The 21926-nt window shown below is 43.6% G+C and overlaps 1 protein-coding gene across 4 annotated transcripts in view; it reads left to right on the top strand.

Moving 5' to 3' along the window:
• Positions 1-21732, top strand: part of TEX2 (testis expressed 2) — a 43635-nt gene extending 21903 nt beyond the window's left edge. For all 4 annotated transcript variants that reach the window (XM_027900354.1, XM_027900357.1, XM_027900359.1 and 1 more), the window contains exons 3-12: positions 4113-4313; positions 5432-5768; positions 6923-7170; positions 8501-8650; positions 9272-9371; positions 13039-13171; positions 16763-16885; positions 18594-18803; positions 19003-19123; positions 19730-21732. In XM_027900354.1, coding sequence (XP_027756155.1) covers positions 4113-4313; positions 5432-5768; positions 6923-7170; positions 8501-8650; positions 9272-9371; positions 13039-13171; positions 16763-16885; positions 18594-18803; positions 19003-19123; positions 19730-19849 — 1743 coding nt within the window. In that variant the 3' untranslated portion in view covers positions 19850-21732. The remainder of the gene's footprint in view (positions 1-4112; positions 4314-5431; positions 5769-6922; positions 7171-8500; positions 8651-9271; positions 9372-13038; positions 13172-16762; positions 16886-18593; positions 18804-19002; positions 19124-19729) is intronic.
• The last annotated feature ends 194 nt before the right edge of the window (positions 21733-21926 follow it).

The raw sequence follows: 21926 nt of genomic DNA, 5'->3' as shown, positions 1-21926 counted from the left end.
ATCCCTTCATGGGGCTCAAGGAGCTGGGATTCTGCCAAGCTGCTGTCAAGCTATTTTTGTCCAAGTGTGTGTGCATTCTCTCTTCCCCCATGTAAATAATGTTTGAGAAGTTTGCATTTCCCAAGTTTCAAAAACTGGTGGAAAATTCCCCTTTAGCAGTCACTGAAATGCTTGAACGCTGTTACTGTCTGCCACTAAATTGTTCATGTCTTTGGGTCTGGGGGAGAACATCCCCCCAAGCAGAAAATGCACACCCCCCCCTGCATCTACACTGCATGTTTTATCTGCTTACTCTTCAGTTCTCTGCCTTCCTTTTCTTTTTTTTTTCCTCTACCCACATATTTTTTTCTCCTTTCACCCATTACCCTTCCCTCGCTTCCTTCTTGGCCTTCCAAGTGTGCATTCCCTTGTGTTGTGCTGGCTGATCCGAAAGGTTTTAAGTAACAGCCAAAAGGGGAATGATAGATTTACCCTTTCCACTAGAAGGAACTTTCAGGAGAACACAGAGGCAGTGCCTGCTGGAGAAATGGAGCTTTTAGAGCCAGAAAGAGGAGGTTTTTTATCAGCAGCTATTCCTGAGTACCATCCAAGGGATTTTACGTTTGCCACTGGCCTCTGACAGATGAATGTGTGTTCCAGTAAAGGTGGTGGTTGCTTCTGCCACCTCAGATCTTGTCAATAAAGCTCAGAAAGTGCCTTACATTTCTGCTCATTTATCAAGCAAAACACTATTGCAGTATTTTGAAATAGTGGCAATGTGAGGGATGGAAATAGAATTAGTGTGATTTGAGTGATGATTGTATCACTTTATAAGAATGGATATTAATCTGTTAAAATCACTGAGAAGCTTTGGGGACAGTTTTGATTCAGATTTGGAATTGTGTTGTGGAAGTGGCTTTTGCTGATTCTTTTATTTACATATTTGAAAATATCATAAGTAATGATTTGAATTTATTTTTCCTTGCAGACTTGGTCCCTGCCCCAAACCCTCTGGGTCCTTCCTAAGGATCTTTTTGCAGTTCCCCCTATCAGCAAGGGCTGACCTTTCTAAACAGATCACAGGATCAGTGTGAATGCCCAGCAGCTGCACAGCAGCACATGACTATGGGCATTGTCCTCCCTGAATTACTGAATTTCTTATTTTAACAACTTCGCCAGCACAAAAAAGACCCATCATACAGTCACTCCTCTCCTGCACAAGGAAATCCATTGTTGTTTCAGTAGTTTGGGGGAAATGTATCTGTTGTCAGCACGTTATGGTAGCATAACTTCTCTGTTTGGGGGCATTGCAAAACGATTTCCGTGGGCTGTGAATCTTTTGTTGCAGTTTGGTTTTGCAAAAAGAGGGGCGGAGGTGTTTCTGCTGCAGTGGTTCTTGAAGCGCAGGAACTTTGAGATGACTTTGGGGGTTTCTTGGATAACCTTCTCCATGTTTTTTAAGCTCAATGAAACAATTTACAAAGCTGGAGATCACTGACGTGAGAGGGCAGGTGGTGTCATTACCCCCCGTAACACCCTTAGATAAAATTTCTGCAGCTGCCACACATTTTCAGGTTCAGTAAGTGAGTGAAGAATCTTCACTTGGAGAAGTATTAACGTTTCACTCTCAGCAGTGCAGTGTTCCTCTGGAACAAAATAACTTGAAAAAACTTCCTTAGAAATTAGGAAACTGAAATTTTACGTACGAGGAGGGTTTGTAGTAATGCAGTTTGTTTCTCTCTCATCCTGACTGTTATCTGAAAATTAACTATTTGAATTGAAACTTCTGTATCTCGTGGGTTTTGGGCTGTGCCTCAAATCCAGGAAGCAGCCACTCTCCTCCTGGTACAGAAATCACTGTGTGGGTTGCTGGTTTAGGCAGTAAATGTATTTATCTTCTGTTGGTTCTAGACTTTGTTCAGTACCTCTGACAGCCAGAAATCACGGTTGAAAGTCTTGGTGAGGTTCTCCAGTTGCTGATAAGGTGATGGTTGTGCTGTGAGAAACATTTGCACTTCCCTTGGGTTGTTGTGAACAGTGAGCAGGGAAGGTGGCACCACAGGGTGTGAGCACTGGGAGTTTGGCAGGTTGTGCAGCTAATCCTCTTGTTGGAAGTGGAAAGCCTGGGCACATGGTAGGGCTCAGAAAAGCAGGAGGGATTTTTTTACTCCTTCCTATGGCACGTGGCAGTTGAGAGAAGGATGTGCTGGAAAACTCCAGCTGGTTCCGTGCCAAGCAGGACGTTAATGGAACGTCAGGTTTTGGGTACCACACGTACCCCAAAGTTCCCAGCTCTCCTCCTGTGTAACCTCACAGCTCATCAGAGTTAGAAAAAGGGCTCGTGGCTAAGCTTCCTGCAGAGATCCACTTTCCAAGGAGCCCTTTCTCCCCGTGCCAGCTGCTGTGGTGTTTGGCTGAGCTGCCTTGCCGGAGGAGGCAAGAAACCTGGGAGGCAGCAAATGTCCATGTGTGCACTTGGCCATCTGCAGGCTCCAGACTGAGGTGTCTGAACTTGAAATAGCTCAGAATTCTGATCTGGGGGCAGGTGGGAGTCGCTCCAGAGATCTGTGGGCCATATGGATGGTCCAGCTCCACGTAGAGGGAACGGCTCACGATGGCTTTGGGCAACTCGCGTGATGTCCTTGTGCTTCACTGAGTCCAGCTGGAGTTCCTGGCTGAAAGTTAATTGCTGTCTGCTCAAAGATGCCTTGGCTTAAGAATTTCTAGGAAGGAGATGGGATGTGCTCAGAAATGCATCGTCCCCGCTGAGCAGAGCTCGATGGCTGATGGAAACCTCTGCCTTGTGCATTCTGCTGCCTGTGTGGTGGTTGTGTAGAACCCCGTGCAAGCAAAGAACCTGAACAGAAAGCTGCCTCAAAGAGTGTGCCCTGATTTCTGTTAATAAAAGAGGTAATCTGCTTTGGAGCTGAGCAAAGATGAATGACTTAATCTTCCCTGAACATAAAAGAAATGCTAATTTCTCTAGGTTTTTCTGGGTTTGTAGTGAAAGAGGAGCTGGATGTTGGAGTAAGCACAACGTGGATGTCACTGTTACTGTGGCACCTGAGAAAGTGTGTGCTGTCTGCTGTAAGGAACTGTGGCACTGCAGAAAATGAGCATTCAGATAAATTTCACATTTCTCTGTGTGTGGGTGGTAAAGTTTCTTATTAAAGTTTATAAGTTGGAATGTGGCAGTAACTTCTGGGTTGTTTTGGTAGTTACAACTGATTGTTTTGAGGGACACTGGGGCGCTCATTCAGCTCTCCCCACTTCCCCCACTGTGCTCAGCCAGGTGTTGGTGAAGATGCCATTTTACTCGTTGTTGACACTGATGAATGTTGAGTGTGCTGAATTTAAGGCTCTGATGTGCAGGTAGAAGCAATTACCAAAGTATGTTGTGGGGCAGGTTGAGAGAAGGGAAACTTCTCTCCCTTGGATGAGTCTTGTGGCTCATCTTCCGCCCCATTTCTCATCCTGCATTTCTGCAATCAGATGTCAGAGACAAGGAGTGACGTCGTGGGCCGAGTCAGCACTTGCAGGCCCGTCCCAGCAGGGCTGGCTGGTTTGTTTGCTGTTTCTTTCACTGCACAGAAATGAATTGAATTTCATCCACATGTGTGACTCCTGTGTTGTAGCGGGGCCGTTACACAACACGTTAAACGATCTCCAGCGGTGACGGTGCAGGAAAGCAAACTCCATTGTGGTCTTCCACTGAGCCCTTAATTGTGGGTGATGGAAACGTCAGAGCTGTCTGTGAGCTGACAGGCTGTTTGCTCTGCCTTGGCCGTTGGTGATTAGGGTGTCTGTGCTTTCTGGGAGCTGCACAGCCCTCCTGTGCCTGCCTGGTGGCTCCTCCCAGCATCCTGCACATCCCCCCGTGGTTCCTGGGGATGAGGTGAGAGCACCCTGTGCCACACATACCAAACAGTTGTGTGCTTGTGACACCATCCTCGTCTCGTGCTCTGTCAGTTTGGTGCTGCCTCATTTGGGGCATCTACTGCCTCGTTCTGCTCCTGCAGGAAGCGAAACAACTTCGGCAAAAGCCTGGATAAGAATGTACAAACTTTTCTGCACGTGCTGTACTTGGTTTTCCAACAGCTTAAAAGCCTGTTAACAGGTGTTTTCTTCTCTAGGGATGGATGAATGAAATTTATAATTATGATCCAGAAACGTACCATGCCACGTTGACTCACTCTGTGTTTGTGCGACTCGAGGGAAGCACCTTGCGACTCTCCAAACCCAACAAAAACATTTCCAGGAGAGCTCTGTACAATGAGCCAAAGCCTGACGTCACCTATGTCAGCCAGAAGATTTATGAACTGACAGAGAGCAAGGTGAGTGTGCCTTACTTACACCTGATTTTAGCAAAGAACACTTTGCAGCCCCTCTGTCTTCATGTTCTGTCATTAGGCCAATGAAACTGTTGTCGTGTCTAACCTGCAAAAGGTTGTGCTGGGGAGGAAGGTTGGGCAGGATTTAGAAAAAGCCCATATTTACACAGCAAGGGAAAAGCATGGCTTTCCTCTGTCTGTCCAGAGCAGGAGGTAACTCGTGGCAGCACAGACTTACTCCCCACACACAAAATTACTGCAGGACTGTTCTGGGGTTTACACCAAAATTCATCATCTCTGATGGTTGTCTCTGTGCCAAGGCAGCTCAGACATTTGCTTTTCATTCACTGGGGGAACATACACTGAATGGGAATGTGAAAAGGGAGAGCAAAAGGTGGCTGGAAAGCCATGACTTGCTGCAGGTGCCCCCTGTCTGGGGAAGGAGATGGGGATTCTTGCAGTTGGAGCATCAGCAGTAATGCTGGGACAGTTTCCCTGCGTGTTGTTTGCCTCCCTCGAACCTGTGAAGAGCAGCCATGTGAAGCTGATTCCATTGGCATTGTATTAAGTAAGACATCAATAGCTCATTATTAACAGAATGGATTTCTTTAATGTGCTGCATCAGTCGAGGGCCTTGGCAGTGCAGATGGGGGAGGAAACCAGGCTTCAGTTGAGTGTGGAAGTGAAAGGGGCAGAGGGACCATGGTGACAGTGTGGAAAACTTCCCTCCATTCCCTGAGTCCATATGGGAAAGGACTTCTAAAGCTCAGTTTCCTGAGATGGGCTTGAAAAGATGAGTTTAAAACACACTTTAGACTGTCATTATCTACCCCATGGTCACAGAAACAAGGTTCTTAGTTTTTCTATTTTTTCCCTGTATCTATGAGAATAAGATCTTCTCAATGAAAACAGAGTTTCTAATCCACATGATTGTATAAGATGCTCAGATGGCATCTTTGTTTTAATTCCAAGGCCTTGGCTCACCAATGCTGGGTCAGTTAAACCCAGCAGATCCAGTGTGGGACCTGCATCTCTTGCATTCCTGTGTGAGTATGAAAACATGGAGAATACAACTGAAAAAAAAAATAAATTTAATTTTAACCCTTTCATTTATCCTTCAGATTTCCCTGGTTCCCAAGAGTCTGGCACGGAAACGGATCTGGAATAAGAAATACCCCATTTGCATTGAACTCGCTAAACAGGAGGATTTCATGGCCAAGGCCCAGGCTGAGAAGGAGAACGCAGAGGAAAAGTCATCTGCTGAAAAAGTGGACTCAAACAGTGAAGAATCCAAGAAGCCTCAGGAGGGGGCAAAGTGCAGTAGCCAAAAGGATCAAGTGCTTTACCTCTTTGGGAGGACAGGCAGGGAGAAGGAGGAGTGGTTCCAGAGGTTCCTCCTCGCCTCCAGGCCGAGGGCTGAGGCCAAGAAGCCATCGAGTCTGTCTGGGAGCAAGTCAGGTACTCACATTTTGGGTTCTAGTGTGTCTGTCTGTTGAAAGAAACGACCCACAGTTCTGTTTGGGTGAACCACAGTGATCTTTACAGGCAAGCAGTACCCAGGACACTCCTCTGCTCCTAGTCTTGGCCTCTCATTGCCACCTTCCCACCCTGCCTTTTCCTCTCCTGGCTGTGTACTTGGCTGTGTGCCTTCAACTGTTACTATTTTTAAACTATTTTATATGAATGCACTATTTTTCAGTGGCTGTAATAACTCCTGCAATATTTGTAGGGATGAAGTGTTCAAACTGCTTTTTTTTCTCATCAACATTTGCAGTATTAGACTCATCTCCTATTACCCATTTTTCCTCCTCCATCCTTCCTTCTACTCTAATCTGAAAATGATAAAGAGCTTTCTCATGGATTAGTGTCACAAGAAAACACATTTTTCTGTTTATGAAGTCCTGCACTAATATATCTATCTATCTGAATATATCTGTATCTAAACCACCAAATATGTTAGTCTATAGTATTGATCAAATGTTTGAAAAATAATTTAAAACCATCCTCTAATATAATTTTAAACCTGAATGACTCATGCTTTTCTGTTTTTCTTCTCTGAGAAGCTTTTTAAAAATCAGTTAGCATCATTATTTCTGGCATATAACATCTTGAAATGCAAATGCAAAATTAAAGGCTAATTAAAATTCTAATAGTTGCATGCTTTTGGTAGTACTTTTAATTGTAACAGCCTATAATTAGATTAGGAAAAAAAAAAGTTTAGTCATAGGTACATTTTAAATCACCTGACTTTTATTTTAGGCGTTCCCAGCAGGGCTGTTGGGAATTGTGCCATGGGTTGTACATATGTGAGTGTCCATATTTAAAGATGCTATTGATCAGCTGACTCCCCCAGTCCCCCATCCTGCTGAGTGCTGAATCATACCAGGGATTGGCTCATTTGGGTTTAGGACCACCTGAGCACACAGGAGTGGGATCTACTTTGAGCCTTCAAAATGAGAAAGCACTTCTCTGAATGTGGTTTGGTTGGGTTTTTTTTCAGAATAAATTCTATCTGCAGAGTAACTTAGTCCCTTTAGTGTTTGCTCCTGCACTGTGCTGCGTGGCTGTCAGCTTTATTCTCCGTTCAGTGGCTGTTATTCCTTTGGATTCAGGGATCCTGGCCGGGCAGGGCAGAGCTGACGCTCAGCCCGCAGCTCTCACGCACAGCCGGAGCAGCAGCAGGGGGAACGCAGAGGAGATCACTGCCCAACCCAAGCACAAGGACCTGCCTGGCAACGTGAGGCAGAAGATGCTCCTGGACTACAACGTTTATATGGCAAAGTGTGTTCCACAGGAAAAGAAAAGCCCTTCAGGTAGCCCAGTGCTGAGTGCAGACAGCAGCCCTACAGCTGGGAAAAAGGTAATGCATGCCCTTGCATCCTTGGGAGGATGTCCTGTAGCTCCTGCTCATCCCTTGGCCTCCTGGACTGCAGCTGAATTACTCTCAGTAAACAGAACCTTAATGTTCAGTACAGCACTCTTGATAAATGGGCCCTTAATGTTGAGTCCTATCACCATTCATTTAAAAATGTAATTCCTGCCGTGCATCTTTGTTCCCAGACTTTCACACAATGTCCAGAGAGGAAGGCGTGGCAGAGCATACAAACAAACACAACCTGTGTCCCTCAGGACAGCAGATATTCCAGCCCCCCACAGCTCCTGAAACAGTGAGGAATTCTCTGCTGGATGTGGCACGTGTCAGGAATCCTTCTATAAATAGATGAGTGGGGCTGGCAGGAAAATCTGCGTCACAGCAGCACCTCCTCAGCCAGCAGCTCTGGCAGCAGGGAGGCTGCAGCCCTGGGGAGCACGCACTGCCAAGAAATGATGGTCAGAACTGTACCATCTACCTGCCTGTCTTAGAAAGCACTGCTTTTCTGCTGGCTTTGGGAGCTCTGCCTGGAATAACGAAGGGTGGTGAATTCTTCTGTCGTTGCAGGCGCTTGAGAGACGTTTAATGTGTTGTGTTTCCTTCGTGGAAGCCTCCTGGTTTTAATGAAATACCTGGCAGTGTGTGCACACACCCAAAGTTGTTTCAGCTGCTTTTGCCTCTCTATGTGTGTGGGCAGTGATGCAGTATCTGAATGTTTAATATTTCCAGGTGTTTCGAGATTGTTCTCAAGCAAAGCAAGACATAATCCTCTCAGATTGTAAACAAAACCTTTAACGCAGCAGAGGGAACAATAGTTTCCTGAATCCTGTTTACAAACATTGAAAGGAAGAGTGTGTTTCCCTGTACTGTGTTTGTTCATCATCTGTTTGTGATGTTTCTGATCTGGATTTAAGGATGTAAGATGGGGTCTCGCTTTCCAATTTTTTGATGAATCGAAGGAAGGGTAGAGATGTGACTGGGAAGAGAGAGTGTTTCTGCTGCAGACACATTTCTAAGTCTGCTTGCTCTGGGTTTATCTGCTTTTACTGCCAGGGGTTAAATTACATGCAGCTTTCTCATTTCATATTGCCAGAGGTCAATCTATATCTGCGTGCTCTCGTTCCCTCTGTTGCATGTCAGGATGATGACGGGCCCGTGGCAGCACAGCTGATGTGTTTGTAAAGCTGCTCTCTCTGCTGAGCATTTGAGTTCTGAGCCAACCTGGGCTCCAGCACTGAACTTCCAGTGCAAAACATGCCTTTTGTGTCCTCAGTTTATAGGATTTATAGGGCTGAATAACCTGCTCTGTGTTTTCCAGTTGCCAGATGCCCATGAGGAAGCTGAAGAGGAAGAACAGGAGGCCTGGGTGAATGCTCTGCTTGGAAGAATATTTTGGGATTTTTTAGGAGAAAAATATTGGTCTGATCTAGTGTCAAAGAAGATCCAGATGAAATTAAGCAAAATAAAGGTACCTAATCTGGAGACTTAACCTACACACTTCTTGTGGAAAAAATGAAACACAGTCTTAGAGTTTTAAAACGGTATAAGAAGGTATTCATTTCACACTTGTAAAGTAAATAAATGGGATAGAGAATTCCAGTTCAGTTTCCCATGGATCTCAACATGTTAACTTGGCTGCTTCACTTTGAAATGAGCCACAGCTGGATGAACTTTTTGTGTCTGTCAGGTTTTTATGTGAAAAGTAGAAGTGTTATTGTGTGCACTTCAGGGATAAATAGAACTGCTTTTAAAGGATGAAAGCTGCTTTGAGAAATAGGAGATTGCTTTTATGGTGGAGGAGATAAGGGAACCACAATTCCAGTGTGTTCCCGTGTGCCTCAGACAGGCACTGCTTGCAGGACAGGTCAGTGGCAGTAAATAGCCATGGGAGGAGCTGTGTGTGCAGTGCCAGGGTGCAGCTTCCACCAGCTGCACGAGCTCAAAAGGTGCTTTTGGGTGACTCCTGTGCCTTCCCCTGGTGGCACTTCAGCTCAGTCCATTCCCTAAATTTCCCTTTCCTCTCCTCTCTCAGGAAATGAATGTTTAGTTCCATAACATGTGTTTGACTTTCTGTCTCCTGTCCTCTCAGCTGCCCTACTTCATGAACGAGCTGACTCTGACTGAGCTGGACATGGGGATAGCAGTGCCCAAGATCCTTCAGGCCTTCAAACCTTCTATTGATCACAGAGGTAAAACTCCAGCTCCCTTGTCTGGTTCCTCCTGCCTTTTTACCAGTGGAGAACAGGATTTTCATCTGTTTTGTTTGTGGATGTTTTACTCAGAGTAAGAGACATTTAATAAGAGTTTGTGCTGAGGAGATGCTGAGGGGTCTCCATGTCAGGCTTGGTCTGAAATAATTCTGTGTAGCTGTGGAAGGGTGATCATGTCTTTCCATAGGCAGTGATGACTGAACTAAACTAAAACTTGCATGCCAACAGAGGTGCTGACACATCTCTGACTGCAGAGAGCACTGCACATCTCCTTGGGACAGATCTGATTCTGTACCACAGCACAAAACAGGTTTGGCTCAGGAGATTCAGAAAATATAATTGTACTAACTCAGAAAACAAGAATACAGCGTTGCTTTGAAAATAAACTTCAAAACACGGCATCTTTTATGTCCTTACTATTAAATATGGATTTTTTTAAGAGCTGAGTCACTCTCATATTGCTGCTTTATGAATCAGAACTGTTTGTTTTCTGTTCTTTCTGGCTTGCATATGGTCACAGGAGTATATTTGAGGATACTCATGTCACTTAAATAGTCTCACAAGAAAGAAATACTTGGGATAATGCTTTTTTAGCTTCAAGAGTATTTATTCCACATGCTGAGGAGAACTAGATGCTCTCTCTTTTCTAAGACAGAATCAGAGAAATTTTTAATTTTAAAGTGTGTCTGAGTTTTTCCACTCAAGGTGGAGAGATTTCTAATTGGCATAAAGGGAAATACCTCCTTGGAGTACCTGTTGTGGTGCAGCTGTGGATGGCATGGCAAGCAGCTTATTTTTGGTTTAAACTGCTCTTTCAGCTCTTAAGTGAAGTTACCAAGATAATTTCTAGACATAGCTAAAACAAATAAATCGATAGTGAGATGGTAAGAATTTAATAAATTTAAGATACTTGGTACAAGTGTTAAAACACTGTGGAGAGGCTCTAAATTACAGGCCAGCAAGGAGCCAAACTCCAACCCTCAGCAGCATATTTGGAGCAACAACAACCATGGACAGAGCACAGTTTGAATGGATAATTAGCTCTGTGCCACTCAGATCACTGCCTGAAAGCACGAGGTGTGTGAGCACTCACCTTTCCCTCCTAAAACTGAGAACAAACCAGACTTTGGGGAGTCACTGAAACCCTCTTGGCCACACATGACATCAGTTATGTCTCCAAATGCTGTTGTTTGTCCTTATCTCCCTGAGATTTTGGGGAAGAGCCTTATCTATAAAACAGGAGTACTCTGCTCTCAGCTCCTGGGAAGTGTGTTTGGCCACTGGGCTTTATAAACAGTTGGTTGTCACGAGGCAGAAAATCTGTCTTTATTTTTTTTTTTAAGAGAAATGAATACTGAATAGCTGGAATAAGCTGGAGATTGCAGTCAGTATTTAGGGAACTAACAAATATTGCTGCTGCTTGTCATGTGCTTCCTGCGTGGGACGGCAGGTTGTCTGATGAAATCCTCCCGTGTTCCCAGCAGCAAAAAGTGACTTCACTGTTGGGACAAATTTTATTGTGTGTTACAGAACAACAAAAAAAAAACCCCAGTGTTTTAAACTTGTTACATTTGTGATGCTTGCCAAGTGGGTTCATGGTTTGTTTTTAAACAAGCATTCGTTTCAGGGCTCTGCTCGGAGCGTTGCCCTTTGCCTGGATTGAAGCGTTTTTGGAATTCCTTTCTCTGTTCTCATAACTCCAGCTGGAAGCAAAGGCTGGAATTCCAAGTCATGAGATGGGATTTAGGAGACTTGGCTTCGATAAATTCAGTTGCTTGTTCGCTTCAAACTGCGACAAGGAAACATTTATGGGAGAATTGCTAATCCTTGTAACTTCTTTCACACTTTTGGGTGCCACGTGAACTCTTGTTTTTTTAAAGAACTTGCAGTGAGTAATTACTGAAATAACTTGTTGTGTAATTACACTTAAAAGGACATAAATAAGGGTATGGTAATTGGAAATGCTTGTTTTCGTAAGGATAAATTTGTTGGGAAGTTTACCTATGAATAAACCACTTGGTTTATTGGGAAATATGAGGGGAAAAAAGCCCTAAAATTTCAGGGCAGTATCTAGAATGAACATTTCTAAGGTTTTGGGGTTTTTTTTAAGTGTTTGAGACAGTCATTTGAGGTGTTTTTGAGCCATTTGAGCCTTTTGTGAGGCTTTAAAATGCAGTGAAGGGCTTTGTTTCATCCAGAGTTTTTTTTTAACCAGTGCTTGATTACAAGGAAAATATTTTTTTTTATTATATGGCTTCTCTAAGTAACTCAGTTTGTTAACAGGCAGTGTTAGAAAAAAAATCTTGTTTGTGTTACTGCAGTCCTATTTGGGTGACAGCATATGCTGTAGCATTTCCTGTAATTCTCTCAAGGCTGGGGAACCAGAAAATTCAGAATAAATTGTACCATCTGCCCAATTCTTCACTCCCTCTCCCTCCCCTTTTCCCCCTGGAAAATGTGGATGAACGTTTTCTGGCCAGAAGGAGTTTCCCCTCTCAGTAATGGCATCCTTTGCTTAATTTGATCTGCTGTTAAAACAGCATTGATGATTGAGTTGTGCTGGCTCACTGATGATCCAAAAAGTCTGTTCAGCTGTTTTTTTTTCCTTCTTTCTCATGGTCTTACTGCTGCTTTCTCCTCGTGAAGAGGAAAGATATATATAAGCTTTGTTGTGTTTGGTTTTAGAACAGTGTTAGGAGCAGTGTGTGAGGGAAAAGAGGGATTTGGGTTGATAAAGCAGCAGTTTGTGTTCATTCCTGCATCCAGCAGGGAACCTCACAGGGAATCAGTGACCTGGCCTTTGGGAGCTGCCTGTGTTTCTGTAAACAGACACTGTGGGATTAGGGACAGTGCTGGTTTTCTGACATGTTTTTGCAGGAAACAGTAGTTCTTGAACTCAAAAAATGTGACTTTTGCAGATGAATCAAACCCAAAGAGTAATTACCATTAATTGCTTCTGAATAAGTGAATAAAAGTAGAATGTGTCAGTGGATGATGTGCCAGGCACTGGTTTTGTGCAGCTACAGTGTCTGGAAAAGGAAGATGCACAATCTGTGTTTATTGGCATCTGATTTCTGATATCTGAACCCCAAATACCTGCAGCTCATTTTAGTCCGTGGGGCTGCAGGGGGTCACTCAAGAGGCAGGTCCTAATCCTGCAGCTATTCCCAAGAGAATTCTTTTGGTGAATATTCTGCACAACACTAGGATTTAATGCAATACCCCATGTCTAGAATTGTCAGAGCAATGACCCTGCTTGCTGTGAGTCATGAAGGAATGCCTGGAGCTCAGATACTGGGGAACCTTGTCATACTCTTTCAGTCCACCACTGGCAGAGCAGGAGGCAGCAGGTTGTGGTGTGACACAAGCAATATTGCTCTGGGATTTCAAGTTGTGCTTTGTTTGGACAGCGTCACTAGAGGAGTGTCCCCATTACTGTCTGGCTTGGAGCAATGCTGTAAATAGTTCTGAAGTGAATCCCTGATTGTATTCTGTGTTCTTTATCTCATTTCAGATCTCTTAAGCGGTTTAGGTGTGTGTAAATCACACTCCTTTTGATTTACACCTGACTTTGTTCCATGAGCTTAATGTGAACAGAAAGCTTGCTTTGTGATGGTTCTTAAAGCGACATTTTTGTTTCTTTTAGGACTGTGGGTTGATTTGGAAATGTCCTACAATGGATCTTTTCTGATGACCCTGGAGACCAAGATGAACTTGACCAAACTGGGCAAAGAGCCTCTTGGTGAAGCGCTTAAAGTTGGCGAGATCGGCAGAGAAGGGTAAGGGATGGCAGTGCTGGAATCTCCAGCTGGAGCTTTCACGGTGAAAAAGTGGGATTTTCCTTGTGGATGAGCAGCTGTGGCTCTGCAGGGATTGAAAGGAGCTGGGGGAGTTTCATCCACGTGAGCGTAGAACGTGCCTTTCTGTGCAACTCTGATGTTCGATTGCCCCATTGATGATTATCTTGATGAAAGGCTTTTGTGATGCAGTTATTTTTTATGTATTTTAGCGGGATTTTAAAATGTGCAGCAACTAAAGTTTAGCTTTGCCTTAGGCTTGATTTGGGGTCTTAGTAAATAAAGCTTCAGTACTGGAGATGCACACATGCACAAAGGGGGGTAACAGGCCTGGTGACAGCATGGCACAGCTACAGCTGTAAACCATGGAGGAGAAAACAATGGGGAAGGTAAATAGGCTGTAAATGTAGTGTAGAGACGTTTTCAATAGCTTTAGTGCACCAGGGGAGTAATCACACCCCTCCTTTAGTCTCTATTTTTCCTCCTAGCCCGCTCCTGTTTCCCTGCTATGTCTAAGTGAAATGCCTCATGTAGGTAAACTAATTAAGGAACACTATACAGTGATTTACCTCTCCTGTAGTTGTGCCTCCCCATCTCATTTTTGTGATGCTGTTGGGATTTTTGAGCGTCATCAATCTGTCCATTTGTATTTACCTGGTGAGTGACACCTGTCAAGCATCCATCCCATCAGCTGTGGAGTGTTCATCCTTTCTGTGCTGTGTTCTCTTTGTACTTGAGGCATCTCCAGCCCCTGGACAGGAGGTGGTCTCTGATTTGGTGGACACAAATCAAGGAAATAGTCTCTAAATCTGGCCGTTTGTTTAGCTATGAATAAAATGTTGTGGTCCTTCACAGTGAGGATACTGGATGTTTTGTGTACTCATGTCAGAGCTCTGACCATTTATTCTGAGATATCTCGAAGCAAGACTTGCAGCAGCCCTATATTTCAGTGCAGTCATGACAAGAAAATAAATGTGGAAAAAAAAACTAATGGCTGAACGATCTCATACACTGGTGGTAGAAATTCAGAGGGTTTAAAATCGACCCAAATTCTCATTGTCACTGCCTGACATAAATATTTCTGAATTTACATCAGTAGAGCTGGTAGGTGCACATTTTTCAAAATCCTTTTAATCTGCCCCCCTCCACCCCTCCCAAAAATGGGGGATGGAGAAGGAAATGTCTATACAAATCAAATTCTTGCTTTTCTTCCCTCATCCCTTCAGGATTTTTCTTTGTGTATTTCCATATCTGCTCAGTGCAGAAACGGCCTCAGAAATAATTAGTGAACGCATTGATTTCATATTTAAAAACCAGTTTGCTGCTGGCTGAGCAATGGGGCCCCCAGCAAGGCAGATGCAAGTGCCTGTAGCCAAGCAACCGATTGCTTGGAGGTATCAGCATCAACTGCTCTGCTCCCTGCACGGGGCTGGGATGTTTCAAACCTCAGGGCCAGCTTTACATAAAGAGCAGCCTGGTGTATTCTGCTTTAAAATGAGGGGTTTTGGGGGGTTGTTTTTTCCCCTTCAGTACAGTGGATATTGTAAATAAATAAGCAAAAGCTGAGAAGCACAGAAGAGTTTGATTCTCATCCATGCTTTCCATTGTGTTGGCTGATTTTCATTTCGCTGCCTTTTTTAATCGTCACTCGGCAGTTGCTGTGACGAACTGCTCTGCAAGTGTTTGAATCTGTGATTGTGCTGTAAGTGAGGAGTGTTGGTTGGTGACACTCATTTGTGTCCCTGGAGAGCCCAGAACAAACCATCTCTTGAGAGGCAGTAACCACAAACTGGTGTAGGAGAGGCACCAGAGAGAGGGAGGATGGAACAGCTCTGATGTTCAACTGTCTGTGGATGATGTTGTCAGTGTAAAGGGAGACAAACGGGCCAGTGTTGCACTTTCTGTTTGAAAGAGAAGTGAGATGGGCTGAGATAAGTTTGATAATGCCCTCTCAAGAAAATAGAGCTCTCAAAGAGGGTGGAAAATTATTTAATTGCCAGTTTTATACAATTACTCCAGCACAGGTTCTGCCACACAGGAGATGAGGCAAACCCAGGCAGGTTAACCCAAATTTACCACAGCTTCTCACCCCATCAGTCCTTTTGGCTGTGTTGGACCACATAAAAAACAAGCTGACAAATGGCAATTCATAAAATATTGTGCAATCTGCACAGGAACAATACTGTAGCTCCAGAGTGGGTTTATTGTGTCATATAAAATGGTCCATTGTGTACAGAGAGCCCCTGAAATCTCACTCAAGCTTATTTATTGCTGCTTTGTTTAATGCGAGGAAATCCTGAGGTCTGAGCTGGTTGGGGCTTGTGAGGCACCTTTAACTAGGAAATAAAACACCTCTTTTTAAGGTGACACCTTTGAGAGCCCTGGGAATGCTCTGGGCATGCTTTGAGCTGGGTTGGTACAACCTGCACGGGAAAGTGAAGGGAGGTCACGCCCTCCTAGATAATGTGTAGTTTGAGTCTGACCTAAAAACGTGATTTTCTCCCTGAGAAGCAGCTCCAGGGTTGCTATTTGGGCCAGTGACAGGAACCATCCAGCACCCCCCTGTCCTCGGGGAGGTGGCTCAGTTTGGTGTGTGCCTGCACCGTGTGCAGGTACGAAATGCAGCTCTGGCTGAGGAGAGGTTTGCAGTTCTGATTCCATAGCCTGGGTGGGAAATTCTGCAGTGCAGAGAGGTCCTGGGGTCACTGCTCGGGTTGGGAAGGAGTCCTGTGCTCTGGGAGCTGCACTTGAGCTGTCCTTTCTCATTAGGACTTCATGCAGAGCCACCCGTTGGTTCTGTGTGCAGAGTATCAGGCAGCAGCCTCAGTCCATGCCCCGTGTGAGGTTATTAAAGGCTTCAAATACACTTCCAGGAACACCCAGGCACACAAAGGAGGAAGACACAGCTATGAACCGTATTCTGAATGTGCTGTAGAGAATTCCAGTGCTGGGTACAGTCCCCAGGGCTAAAGCCATATGCTTTTGAAGCTTGTGTTGTGTAACTGTTTCAGGCTCTTGCTTTCAGTAGAGATCTGTTCATCCTGAAGTGTATCCACCGTATCCTTCTGTCACTTTAATCCGTTTAAAAGATTTGAAATTTTTTCTGTGATTGTGCCTAAATTCTTCCATAGGTTTAAGTCCAGGAATTAGTTACTACCAGGTGGTATTTTGTACCCCAGGAGCTGCCCTGGTTTGATTTTATTAACTTTACTTTTCCCCACTGACATTAAAAGGTTGTTTTACCTGTCCAGCCTCTGTTCTGCTCAACCCATGGAAAGCCACGAGCAGCAGCAGAGATGCTTTCAAATGTATTTGGAATAATCTCCACACTTGATTTGAATATGTAAAACAGCCGCCCCCCTGCCAACCTCCTTCATGCAGGATTATGTTCCACAGGGGAAAACTGATTTTCTGGTTTGAAGGTAGTTCTGCCAGCCTGGCTTCAGAGGGGGTGTTGGTTTGGTGCTTATAAAAAAGAGGAGGGCATAGTTCAGAGTGGTGTAATGTCAGCCAAAGCTGCACAGGATGAGAAGCTATTTCAGGATATTCCATTTGACCTGGGAATTGTTTCAGTTTCAGGCCAAGGGCGTATTGTCTTGCAGACAGCGATGAGGAATCCTCCAGCGCCGGCTCTTCGGAGGAAGATGATGCTCCTGAGCTGGCGGGAGAGAAGCAGGTGACTCCAGGAGCAGAAGGGTGAGCTGGTTAATCCTTCCCTCCCCCAGCAGCCCGTGCCTTGCTCAGTGCTGGGTGCTCTGTGTCCCCCAGAGTGTCACAATGTCCTGGCAGTGGAGCAAACACCACTGCAGAGCCAAGAGCAGCAGTGGAGCCAGTGCTGGCAGCCAAGGGAGCTGCTGTGCTGCTCCTGCTGATCCACATTTCCAGGGTGTTCTCTTAAAGGAAACAACTGTTCCTCAAGCCTCGCTTTCTTCTCAGTTTTGTGTTGCTGGCTTTTTTTCTTGTGTTGGTTTTTTTTTTAATTATTATTTCTGGAGATCTCTGAGTGTCTGGGCTGTGCAATGCTGCCCTCTCATGCTGAGTTTCAGAGGAGATTTCCCAAGACCAGCGTTGCCACGTCATTCCTTGTTTTGGCTGCTCTTCTGATTTTTGGCTTTCTGCATCTGATTGCACTTGTGCCATGCAGTGAGAAAGCTGCAGTCAGCCAGAAATGTCCCAGACAATCCCAGTGTTTTCTGTGACTGAACACATCCCTGATTTTTACAGTGAATGTACCAGAAGACTCATGACTTATTCAAAATGTTCCAGGGAGTTCCCTCAGTTTTATTCCTGTACACTTTCGAAAACTGTGTGAAGAGTTGTTGGAATTACTGCATTTGATGCATTTCATATCTTCTAAAAATTCATAGATATAGAGAGAGCTCTTTATCAAGAGGACAAAGAGGGAGAATGAAGAATTTTTATGTAGAATACTGAAAGAATCTGCATTACTACCACTATAGAATCTGATGAGCTGATGAGAGAGTAGCTACTTTCTCTGGGTGAAAATGCAGCTAAGTATAAAATCCAAAAGTTGAAATTAATTCAGCTTTTTTATATCAGCTGAGGAGTTCCTTGCCTTGTGTTGTGCTAAGGAGAAAACTCTGTAAAAGTCTGTATAAGAATGTGAGTTTTTCTGGTTCCCCCTCAACCCTAACAGGAAAATGTCATTTCCTTAGGAAGGTCATCTCTGGTACATAACATCAAGAGCCATAATTAGCTATGATTTAGTATGTGGAAAATACCAAATATGCTATTCTTGGAGGGTATATTTCCAACATGAGATAGGGGTGAGAAAAGACAGATTCAGCCCTTAAAGAATCTGTTTTAGAAGCCAGGAATGCCTGACAATGTTTGCCAGGAAAAGCCCTCTTCTTGCAGGCATGGTTAACCATTTTTGGAATATCATTGCACCCACCGCTAAAACTGTTTTGCTCTTCTCTATCAACACCTTTATACTCCTGAAGTACCTTAAAATGAAAACCTGTGTGTTCAGCACACGCTGTTAAATAATTAGACATGATGGCTGGGTCTTCGGAGCTGCTGATTTGTGCCTGTCTTGCTGCATCAGTGTCCCAACAGTTCTGTTGGAATGGCAGTAGACAAGGTGTCATTTCCCATGCCAGCTTGCTGGCATAAGTGATGGCAGTGTATTTGCAGTTTTGAAGAGTGTTGTGTTTCCAATGCCATGTGGGAAGGAGTTGTTCAGCCTGAAGGGAATTCCTGCCAGACACTTGTAGCTGACAGAGCACAGCCACTGGCTCCAGGCTCTGGTAGGTGCTGCTTGGCCATGCGTCTCTTTGGAATTTTTATATCAAATTTGAATGGTTTCATAGAAAATCCATGGCTGTCTTAGTAGTTTAGGAAAATTACCTTACTGTCCTTTTCTTCTAATCTCTATCTAAAGGTACGTCGGAGGATCTCGGACAAGTAAACTGATGAGAATTGTGGACAAAATCACCAAGTCAAAATACTTTCAGAAAGCAACAGAGACTGAGTTTATTAAGAAGAAAATTGAAGAGGTCTCCAATACTCCATTGCTGCTAACAGTTGAAGTGCAGGAGTGCAGAGGAACACTAGTGATTAACATTCCACCTCCACCCACTGACAGAATATGGTAAGAGGAACTTGGCTGCAGGTTGTGCTATTGAAAAGATCCAAATGAGGGGAAAAAAGGTAAAGTCTGGCTAAAGTGAGTTCTGGAAGAGAACAGAACTAGTGGTAAATGAGGTAGGAACTGCTCTCAAGAGGAAACTGAGCTACACATTGAAGTGTTTGCTTTGTCTGTAACAAAAGCTGCTCTGTGCTCTCCCAAGGTACGGCTTCCGAAGGCCTCCCTACCTGGAGTTAAAAGCACGGCCAAAACTCGGGGAGAGAGAAGTGACTCTGGTTCATGTGACAGACTGGATAGCCAGGAAACTGGAGCAGGAGTTCCAGGTGTGTTTCCTTTACGTCTTCCTTTCAGTGCTGGTAGTTTTGAACTGTTTATTTGTTAGTTAGTTGTTGTCCTCCACTGCTCCTGTTCTTAGATGATAAGAGCACCCAACTGTTTTTAAAAATGAAGAACAGATACTAAGAGAGGTGTCCTGTCACTACTTCCTTGAAAATAATTTTTAAAAATCACATTGACTGTAGTGTAAAATGGGAAAAAACTTTCAAATACATGTAGGATGGGAAGATTGATTCTGGACCCCAACCTGTACAATCAACCAGAAATCAAACCCACTTATTTCACTAAAAGTGCAGTGTGAAAGTACAGGGGTAAGAGATGAGAAAGCAACAGAGTGGGGAAAGGTGGTGATTTTTTCTGTAGAACCTTTTTAATTTAATGGAATTTGCAAAGATACAGATATTTCTGACCTTCATTTACAAGTGTAACACAACAAAATGGCCTGAATTAACGGGCACTGCACTGCCTGAATGCTGAACTCGGGAATCTTTTGCCTGGAAATTTGTTGCATTTTTTTAACTAAACAAATCACAAAACTAAGGTTTCCAGTGACAGATGAAGTGTAACCTGATTTAATTGTGTCTCTCTCCCAGAAAATCTTTGTCATGCCAAACATGGATGATGTTTATATCCCTTTAATGCACTCAGCCATGGATCCCCGCTCGTCCACGTGCCCTCAAGATCTGAGCGCGGAGGCCTCTGATCAACCATGACATGTGAAGACTCTTGCAGTTTACAGTATTATAAAAGTTACTCTCATGGTTTTATAAACTGTGCTGTAGTTCTCATCCTTAACTCGTGCCACTTTCCCCCCCCTCCCCAGGACTGTGCCCATACCTTTGTGCTCACTTGCCTGGTTATTGTTCCCGTGTACTTCAGCTCCGTGAAGTTCCATTCCATTAAGCTGTCGATTTATTTTTGTACTGGCTGCCATCAGGATTTTGAACTGGGAGGCTGCAGTGACCTGTCCTTTGGGGGAGGGAGGAGGAACTGAAATCTAATAGATCAAGGAGCTCGTTGAGGCACCTTTTGTTCAGCTTATGTTTTCGTGCTCTGTTAATGTGCATTAAAGCATTGAGAAGTTGTTTGGCAGCAAAGGAACTGCGTGCCAAATGGGGAGGGGGGAGAATCCTAAATAAGGAATGAATTTATAAAACTGGAAGAATATTTTTCTTTCTCAGGCAGTTGGAGGTGTAGAATGAACTGTTTTATGTTCTTTCACTTCTGCAGTCAATAGCTTGTGTCAAGCAATCGAAATATGAAACGCTTTCAGGATAAAAGAATGTAAATTGGATGTATAGGTAATATTGTGATTCAATGTGGTATATACATATTACGTTTTTCATACAGAACTTGTGCTTTTTTTTTCTTTTTGGGGAAGCAAGTAGCCATAAAACACAACTATCAGTGAAAGGTGGGACTGTCAGATTTTTTTTTTTTTTGTAAAACGAGGAGGATAAAAAAGTTGGTAAAGCCATGAGACCAAACCATAGCAAGCCGCCTTATAGTGAGGTACAATCACCTTGGTTCCTGCTTAATTCTGAATGTTTCTCCAGACATGAGCACACACACAAAATGCCAACACTGCACACGACCAGGAGTAGTTACCTTACTGTGCTTCGAGCCTCTTGCTACGGCGAAACACGCGAGTTCTTTCTGCGGAGTTCGTTGCTGTGAGTCCTTCCCACTGCACTGTGTTTACACCCAAAGCACGGGCCCAAATCCTCCTGTCACAGCCCCAGGCATCAACTCCCACGGGAGCAGCTGTGGCTGACAGATTTTGACCCCCTCCCCGTGCGTTGGTTTTTAGGAATTCAAGCGTTACGGTTGTTCGAGCTGATCATGATTAAAGACTCTTCCTGCTAATTAATGGCCAAAACTAAGGGGGAAGGGGGAACTGCCTTTTATTTCTGTCAGGTGTCATGATTCGAGGCTAAATGTATGCAGTAAATGCAAGATTTGAACACTACATATCCACACTTTAACACATGGGATATTTTTCTGATGCTCAGTGTTGCCAACTGTTCATGGATGTCAGAAAACGTTTTTTAGTTTACAAAGAAGGTGAGTTTTGGCTCTCCTTTTATAACATGATTTGCTTTTTCTTTTTTTTTTTTTTAGAATTTTTAAAGAACTTTTTTGTACGTTGTGTTGTCACATTTGATGTAAATCAAAATTTCCATGTATAACTTGATGATTTACCATCTCTAAATGAAGCTATTCTATTGAAGGTTTTTTAAGCAGCACCTTGCCTGAAACAAAAAAAAAAACAAACTAGCATTTAATATATTTAAAATTAATTCTATATTTGAACACCTATTTTGGTTACCTTTAATTGAAATATTAGTAGGTTATATTTGTTACCTGAACTCCTCCTTGACCATTCCAGGCTGTGTATATTCTGGGGTTTGCTGATTCTGTAGGCATTATTTGCCTTTCATGAAGTCTGCATGTCTTGTACGCAGGTCTTTTCTATGAGTTAATTTCTATGTGCAATAACTGAAGTCAAAGGACTAGATGCACTAATGTGTAAACAAATTTAGAGTTATTACACAAAATTGTCATATTGCACTTCATAAACTGTGGGTAACTACAATCTGCTTGCTTTGTTTTATTAAATAAATTTATCCCATGTCCAACAGTTCAGTAAATTTTATTTCTACAGCACTTAGCCATGATCTTGTGCAAGTTAGAAAGGCAATTTGAGTGTGCCATGTACTTGCAGACTTTTATATATATATATATATATATATATATACTTGGTGATTATCATGACTCTAGGGGTGACCA

Source organism: Empidonax traillii, unplaced genomic scaffold, assembly GCF_003031625.1.
Source record: "Empidonax traillii isolate 1590-97213 ecotype Southwest subspecies unplaced genomic scaffold, ASM303162v1 scaffold718:size422569, whole genome shotgun sequence".
In the NCBI taxonomy this organism is placed as follows: domain Eukaryota; kingdom Metazoa; phylum Chordata; class Aves; order Passeriformes; family Tyrannidae; genus Empidonax; species Empidonax traillii.
Note: the sequence above shows the minus strand (reverse complement) of the source record. Positions and strands in the feature narration are given on the sequence as shown.